Here is a 9389-nt window from a genome sequence, read left to right on the forward strand (position 1 = left end):
TCACTTACACATGATCATTGAATCAATGCAGGTACGAAAATCAGTACAGAAACAGTAATTAATGTAGTAACGAAAATCAATGTATAAATAATAGAATCCAAAATCATTAGTGATAGAATCAGTGAACAGTAGAAAATCTATAATGTTCAATAAATCAGTACGTGCATCAAATCTCTACAGCAGTCATCTTATTTATCCCATCAGTCTATAACATCAGTCGAGTCAATGAAGTAGAATTGTATCACAGCATACCAACATACACTTGCAAACTCCAGATATTTATCACTTGCTCAATTAATCATATGCAACCCAAAAAATCAATATCCCGTGCTTAGTGAATCACATGTCACTTGCTCAGTATATCACGTGCATAAAGTTAGTACAGTGAATCAGTAGCAGCAGCGTAGGTATCCATATCAATAATAATCCAGTGACGACAATAACGATTATACGATAACAGTGAAATCGTGTAGTAACAGTAAATCCGTAAATCTGTCAAATCAAATATGATTAACATCACTCAATCATATCAATAGAATCAATCAGATCAATAAAGAAATACTTCCGGTCAATAATGTCAAATGATATGAAATCACATAAAACAATCAAATTAATAATAATAATGAAAAGCAATCAAATCTATCAATACAGTAAAATCATATTCTAGATCACGTGTTCAATGTATCACATGAATCACATGTATCGGTCAGTATTTGGTGTATCATGTGCTATAAGATCAGTAAAATGAATCAGTAGTATTAGTGAATCAGTAGTATCAGTATCGGTATCAGTATCTGTAGTATCAATAAATCAATAGTATCAATAAGTCTATAGTATCGATGAATCAATAATATTGGTACCCATAAGATCAATGAATCAATGAATCGATGCAATATCAATATCCATATCAATATCTGTAATCAGTGACATGTACAATATGAAATATCAATGAAATCGAGCAATGACAGGGAACTCATAAATCTGTACAGAATTCAGATAATCATAGAAATCATATATAATAAAATGAAATAAGATATTCAGATACTTGATTAGAATCAAACAGCTGATACATAAGAACTGAATTTATTTTGAATAGTATAATATTCAAGTCAGATTTCGCAGAACCAACGAAATCGTACAGAACAAATTTCCAACGATTTCGCAGAACCAACAAAATTTCCACAAAATTCACAAATTCAAAAATCACCAAATTACTATAAATCATGTAAAACAACGTTACAAAGCTTTACTTGTACTGAAGCAATATTTTTCAACACCCAAATAATTTTCTATTCGATAAAAAACGCACAAAATTCAAAATATATGGTAAAAACTTTCCAGAAAATATTCAAATCGTGCAAAATCATCAGTTTAATAACATACCAAAAGTTACACGGTAAAAGTTTCGTCAATACAAAGATATGCACATTTTTCGGTAACGGAAACACAAAACTGAGAAGAAAAATACCAAAACTCAACTTTGAAATCAGAAATAGGATTTAGATTCCTTACTACGAGACGAACAATTCTTTCAACAGCGGCGTCGGACGAAAAGTGCACCGCGAGCTCTAAAACCCAACTTCTTCTTTCTCTTTCCTTCTCTTTCTCTCTCCTGCCTTTTTCTCCTTTTTCAAAAAATATCTCAAAATATCTCAAATCCTCAATTTATCGAGCAGGATCGTCCCGGACGATTCCCATTCGTCCCGGGACGACCTCCTCTTCACTCAAAACGTCCAGACGAAATTAATTCTAATTTTCTTCGTCCATGGACGAAACTCTCTGTTCGGTTCGTCCCGACGGTTCGTCTCGACCCTTACAGGTTCATCCAGACAAACCATACAGATTTCTTCACAATTTTCTTCAGTTCGTCCCGTACTATGGCCAGTTCGTCCGGACTAACAACACTAAAAAAAATCAGCTTCGGAGGAGTTTTACAATAAGTGTATATCTTTCATAGTAGACTTAATTGACATAAATCTAAATTAATTTTGAGAAACATTAGTGCCACACCGCAACCTATGCTCCATAACTTTCTCATAGTTTTAAAGTATGACACATTAACTTAATTCACGGACCAAGTCATAATGCACATACAATTGAGAAGGGCTATAGGAGGTTGAAGATGACACCAGGATCATTCTTTCCCTCCAATTTCTTAGTCTTGATATCGTTGGATGGCTATGTATACATCCTCTAATAGCTCTGAGGTTTTCAATCTTAGTAGTTCATTCTTCAAACGATTAAGATATCGAGGTTTCATATGGTCCGCTATGCTTTAAGTGACCAATCCCATGTTGTCACTTGGAAAGTGCATGTATAGTCAGTAACTGACAGTGTGAATAGCTTAATACATGAATTTAAGTTGTATTTAATGACCATAATTTCAAAAAAAACTCATAACTCCTTATCTAGTGAACCAATTTAGACAAATAACTCCTCTATGGATTTAGAATTTAAATTCCTTTCTAATGAACCTATTTTAAAAGTCTAATGATTAATATTTTTATGGAAATGTTATGTTTATACAAATGCATTATTCTCATTATTAATGGTCTTAAACACATTATATAAAAGTCAAATTTGGTTTGGGAGCTCTTAGGGATGTGCTAAAAATCCCTAATTTTTCCCAAGATAGTTTAAGTAATTCACTATACTATGTGGAATTTCCAAAATATTATAAGGGGCTGTTTGGTTGGAAGTAAAGTGAGTGTAAATTAAATGAAATGCTGGGTTTTAAGAAGTTTGGTGTTTGATTGGATGAAAAATAAATCCAAGGTAAAATAAAGTGAATGCAATGTATTGTATTCTAGATCATTTTTGAGGTAATTAAACTGTTCTTGCCCAGTTTTGAGCGAGAACTATTTACACTGCTCAAAAACTTCCTTGACCACCAACGACAACCACAATCTCCACCACAACCTCACCGTTGCCTGCCAGTAGACACAATCCACCGCTTGCCACTAGCCACAATCCACCTTGATTCACTTGATAACTCCTTCCTTTGACGACGTTTCTACATATCATCGGATCTGAAACCACACATCCTCACTGTTCTCTATTGGATCGAAAGTAATGACGAAAATGGGAACTTGCACTTTCTCGCTGCCAAAGTAGCCATCTTTCTTTCTTTTGTGCGCTTCTTTTGCCAAATCATGTTAAATCCACCGAATGACGAGATTTAAATTTAGGTGGATTTACTCGGATTTACATCGTAAATCTGTAAATCAAGGATTTATGCAGGCGTCAAATTTACGCGACCTCTAAAAACCATTGGCTATATTTACCTTAAATCCTGCTTAAATCTCGAGGTAAATCCGATACCAAACAGCCCCTATGGTCAGCATGAAGGATAAAACCACCACTTCAATTTTTCCCCTTGCTTGATAACTTCGAAATACCGCAGCTGCTGAGATTTAATTATGCTTTGAACAATGCAAACTTCTGGCATCGCTGAGGCATTTTCATTGTGGCCCCTAACATTTAAGTTCTTTATATGAACTATAACAAAAAAAATATAACATGAAAAATCCTGACAAGCCTCACACTCATGCTCCCCTATTCTTCTGACAGTCTTGATCAACCTCCATTCGTGCTCCCTTGCTCTGACATGAAATTGTTAACCACATATAATGAACTTCAAAAAGCCCAGCACGTCACCAAAGCCTACAAATGAAATCAAGGCACGGTACGGAAGCAATATGCATGTCAATCAGTCAAATCATAGCAGTCAGTTACACCTGATCATTGAATTGATGCAGATCGATACGAAAATCGGTACATAAATAATAATCAATACAACAAAAATCAATGTATAAATAATATCAATACAAAAATTGGAATCAATGTAGATACGAAAATCAGTACAGAAATAGAAATCAATGTATAAACAATATAATTCAAAATCATCAGTGATAGAATCAGTGAAGAGTAGAAAAATCCATAAAGCTCAATAAATCAGTACGTGAGTCAAATCTCTATAGAAGTCGTCTTATCTATAACATCAGTCAAAGCAATGTAGTAGAATCATATCAAAACATACACTTGCCAGCAATTCCAGTTATTCAATATCACTTGCTTAATAAATCATATTCAATTCAGTAATCTATATCACATATATAATGTAAGTACAATGAATTAGTAGTAGCAGCATATGTATCAATATCAGTAACGATCCTGTAATGACATGAACGATTATGCTATAATAGTGAAATCATGTAGTAACATTAAATCCGTACGATAACAATAAATCCTCAGTAAACGAATCACAATAAATGAATCGGTACTAGTAATCTGTCAAATTAAATACGATTAACATCACCCAATCATATCAATAGAATTAATTAGATCAATAACGAAATCAATTCCGGTAAAATCATATAAAACGATCAAATCAAGAAATCAATAAGAATAATTAAATCAATCAATACAGTAAAATTATACTCTATATCACAAGAATCACATGTATCTTGTTCAGTGTATCAAGTGCTATAAGATCAGTGTAATGAATCAATGTATCAGTGGATCAGTAGTATCGGTATCGGTATCTGTAGTATCAATGAATCAATGCAATATCAATGAAATCGTACAGTAACAATAAACTCATAAAACAATCAGTAAATTCATTCAATATCAATAAATCAATTCGAAATCACTAAATTTGTTGATATCAATAAATCAGTAAATCCATTCTGAAATCATAAGAATAATACTGTACACATGCAATACAATACAGTAGCCTTACTTAACAAGTACAATCACTGGCTATTAAGGCATTTTTCGGGGTTAGTATTGATGTTAGTAATCCGTTGGCTCAGTAGAGTCGCCACTCTTTGCCCGTCGGCATAAACTCCTTATGACTCCCATCGTTGTATCACGTGATCAATAGAGGATTACAACAAACCATATTTAAAGGAAAGCTCGTCGGCCCACAATCCTGTACAGGTCCAATCTCCAACCAACAGTTCAACCAGCCTTTATGCAATAAGTAAAAGACATGACTATTACGGTGTTTTTCAGTCTTGGAATATCGATGTATCGTTGTATCCGTTGGCTCAATAAGAGTCGTTACCCCTGCCCTTCGGCGTAGTAATCTCCTTATAACTCCCTTCGGTAATCACGTGATCAATAGAAGATAACGCCAAACCCTTTTTAAAGGAAAGCCCGTCGGCCCACCATCCTGTACAGGTATCATCTCCAACCAATGGTTCAACCAGTCTTCACTTGTATTTCAATAATAATAACAATAATTCAATAATATATCCACATTCATGTACATCTCATTAATACATAAAAATCAACAAACACAATTTCACTCAAAAAAAGAGAATCCTTAAAATATCGTACAGTCGACAGAAATCCCAAACAGAGTCAAAATACACAGTTTTAGAAAATCACCAAATTACCAGAAATCAAATAAAACAACATTTCAAAGCTTTACTTGTACTGAAGCAATAATTTTCAACATCCGCATAATTTCCTATTCAATGAAAATCCCACAGAAATCAAAATACCCGATGAAAACTTTCCAAAAATACTTAAATCGTTCAAAATCATCATTTCAATAACATACCAAAAGTTACGCGGTAAAAGTTTCGTCAATACAAAGATATGCACGTTTTTCAGTTACGGAAACACAAAATTGAGCAGAAAAATATCAAAACTCGAAATCTTCGAAATCAGAAATAGGATTCGGATTCGTTACTGCAAGACAAACAAATCTTTCAACTGCGTCGTCGGACGAAAAGCGCTCCTCGGCCTCCGAAATCAAGCTTTCCTCTTCTCTTTCCTTCTCTTTCTCTCTCTTCAAATGATTCAAAATATCTCAATCCAATATATATCCATTCAGATTATCCCGGACGATCTGAATTCGTCCCGGGACGATTTGCCTTCTGGACGAATTTCGTACGTATGAGTACAGTTTTTGTCCATAGACGACTTGCTCTCTGGAAAAATTTCGTCCTAACGGATCGTCCCGACTCTTACAGGTTAGTACAAACAAACCATACAGATTCTTCACAATTTTCTTCAGTTCATCCCGTACTAAAGTCAGTTCATCCGGACTAACAGCACTCACAAAAATGAACTTCAAAAGGGTTTTACACCTATCCTGATCTGAGATCATTTAACCACATATAATGAGCTTAAAAAGCTCAATAGGTCATCAAAACCTATAACTGAATTCAAGCACGGTAACAGAGAAATATGCTCGTGAATAGTTAAATTATGGTAGTTATAATCATATGATCATTGAATCAATATAGAAACAATAAAATTCACAAGAAACAATAGTATAATCTGTAAACAGTAAAACACTACAATATAAAAGTTGGTAAAATAGTAAACCAATATGAATGTTAAACCTATAAAGCAATCGTCATATTCATAATATCAATCATTATATAAATTATACAAAGTATCAAATCAATATATCAGTAAAGATAGTTGAAATCAAGTCAATGCAATAAAATCATATAAGACTGTATACGTGTTATCTAGGCATTCTCTATCACGTCCTTAGCAGGGGCGGAACTGTTCACATGTGAGGGGGGGCAATTGCCCCCCCTTAAAAAAAATTATTAGAGAGGGCAATTTAGTAACTTGACCCCAAAAAATTTATTATTTTGCCCCCCCCTTTGCCCTAACCCGCCGAATCCACGACCATGAACTCGGGTTAGGGCGGGTTAGGGCAAAGGAAGTTTTCGATGATTCGCCGTTCGCGCAAGAGAGGAACTCGTCATCTACTCATCTGGCTTCGTGAATCGCAAGGCTTCGTTGTCGGCAGGATCCCTTCGTGGCTTGACTGCAGGCTTCGTGAGTTCGTGAATCGCAAGGGCTTCGTGAGTTCGTGAATCAGTGAGATCTATGCAGTTATTTTTTGTTTGATTTTTTGTTATTTTGATGGATTTTCATGCTTTGTGGTATTTCATATTATCATGGATTCATGGTGGCTCTTCAATTTTTTTTGGGATGAATGAGGATATACCCTAATCAAAGTTTCATCATAATAAATTTGAAAATCATTAAATTTATTTTGGGATGAAAATAATATATTATTAACTCTAAGATGATCCTTTTGAAAGACTTGAAAGATTGAACATTATGCCCGATAGAAAGAAATATGCAGTCACTAAGGGATCATTTGTTTGCTAGTGGATAGAGAACATATTTTAATTAAAACATGAAATTTGTACCATCATTTAGTTGAATATGAGAACAAATAAACTTGAATTTAAAACTTCACAAACCTGTTGCTAGCAAAGATTTTGTTCAAACAAAAAGAGAACAAAGAATGAACTGTTAGCAGAAGCTTATGTGGAAAAATTTCATGAGAAGAACAGAAAAGGTGATTTACTACAACTGATGAATTTTCCTTATAAAGGTTATAAGAGCAACCAAAAAGATCGAAATGAATTTTTACTTAGATTTTTGAAAAAGAAGATTGCCTAGTTGAAGCTCTATTCATGCTTAATCTTTTACAATGAAAACATAAAGGAAATATCATTTGTTCAATTTCAGTTTATTAGCATTGTAGGAGTCATCATTCCTCTTAAGTAGTCATTTACAAAACATAATATTTATAGATATATTAGAAACTTCGTATTTTATATAATATTTTGATTGACGGTTACTCTTCTTTGGTAATAAATTTTATTTTAGGATTTAGAGAAATGGAGCGTTATTTAAAGAGGAAAGAACGAATAGAAATTAATGCTAACAATCTCCCAGCAGATCGAGGACTCCAACTTCCTATTTGGAGTTATGATGTAATGATAGAGATAAGATTCAGAGATCATATCTATTAAAGGGACTACATCAACTGAGAAGTCATCAATTTCCCCAAACTTTATATAGAAATATTGCACGTAGGTTCAATCCGAATTGGTTTGATGAATACTCTGATTGGTTAGAGTACAGTGTGGAGAAAGACGCTGTTTACTGTCTTTATTGCTATCTATTTAAACCTCAAGAGCAGATTATTAAAGGTAAAGGTGGTGGGGATTCATTTATTGGAGAAGGTTTCAAAAATTGGAAGAAGAAAGAAAAATTATTATGTCACGTTGGAGATCACAATAGTGTACATAATAAAGCTAGACAAAAATGTGAAGATCTGTTGAAGAACCAAGAACAGAGTGTTCCAGCTTTATGGTTAAGCAAAGATGACAAGAACAAAAAATAATATATGATCATGTTGACTGCAGCCATTGATTGTGTTAGATTTTTGTTACGTCAGGGATTATCATTTCGTGGGCATGATGAGTCTTCCAATTCAGATAATCGAGGAAATTATTTAGAGCTACTTGATTTTCTAGCTGATCATAATGAGGAAATTAAGATAGTGGCATCTCAATATGCTAGCTCCAATCTGAAGTTAACTTCACCAAAAGTCCATAAAGAAATATATTTTGCTGCATTAGCTCAAACTTTAACATATATAATGAAAGATATTGGTAACTCATACTTCTTTCTTATAGTTGATGAATCCCGTGATATTTCTACAAAAGAACAACTTGTTATTGCAGTGCGATATGTGGATAAGTTGGGCCAAGTGATTGAAAGATTTATAGGCATCAAACATGTCACATCAACTAATATAGTTACACTGAAGGTAGCCATTGAAGATATTCTAGCTAAACACTCGTTGAGCATACATAGGATACGTGGTCAAGGTTATGATGGGGCATCCAATATGAGAGGGGAATTTCATGGTTTAAAGGCCATAATTCTAAATGATAACCCTCAACCATTTTATGTTCACTGTTTCGCTCATCAACTCCAACTATGTTTGGTAGCAGTGGCAAAAAATCATTGGCAAGTAAAACAACTTTTTGAGTTCACTTCTAGAATAATTAATACTATTGGGGTTTCTTTTAAGAGACCAGATGCTCTTAAAAGTATTCAGCATGAGAAAGTACTTCTTCATCTTAAAAATGGAAATCTTATAAGTGGCAAAGGTTTGAATCAAGAGACAAATTTACAAAAATCTAGTGATACTCGTTGGAGTTCACATTTGCATTCTCTGATTAGTCTTATGCATATGTATGCTTCTGTGATCGAGGTGCTAGAGATTGATAAGGATGAAGGGGTTCATGATCAGCAATCAGTTGAAGTGGGTGTTCTAATTGATATAATGGAGTCTTTTGATTTTATCTTTTCAATGCATTTGATGATTGATATATTGGGCATTACGAATGAGTTATCACAATCATTGCAAAGAAAAGATCAAGACATTGAAAATGCTATGAAATTGGTTTAATTCTAAACAATGACAGCAACTTCTAAGGGAGAATGGATGGAATGGTTTACTAGATGAAGTATCCCGTTTTTGTGGTGTTTTTAAAGTTATTGTTCCAAACATGAATGAAACATATAAAACTCGTCGTAGATTAGTA

General features: G+C 33.8%; 1 protein-coding gene across 1 annotated transcript; it reads left to right on the forward strand.

Annotated features, from left to right (window-relative positions):
• Positions 1 to 8185: 8185 nt before the first annotated feature.
• Positions 8186 to 9253, forward strand: LOC110116458 (zinc finger MYM-type protein 1-like). Its single transcript, XM_020850024.1, has one exon. It carries the CDS (start codon positions 8186 to 8188, stop codon positions 9251 to 9253), a length of 1068 nt encoding a protein of 355 aa, XP_020705683.1.
• Positions 9254 to 9389: the final 136 nt, after the last annotated feature.

This window comes from Dendrobium catenatum, unplaced genomic scaffold (genome assembly GCF_001605985.2).
Source record: "Dendrobium catenatum unplaced genomic scaffold, ASM160598v2 fragScaff_scaffold_1575, whole genome shotgun sequence".
In the NCBI taxonomy this organism is placed as follows: Eukaryota; Viridiplantae; Streptophyta; class Magnoliopsida; order Asparagales; family Orchidaceae; genus Dendrobium; species Dendrobium catenatum.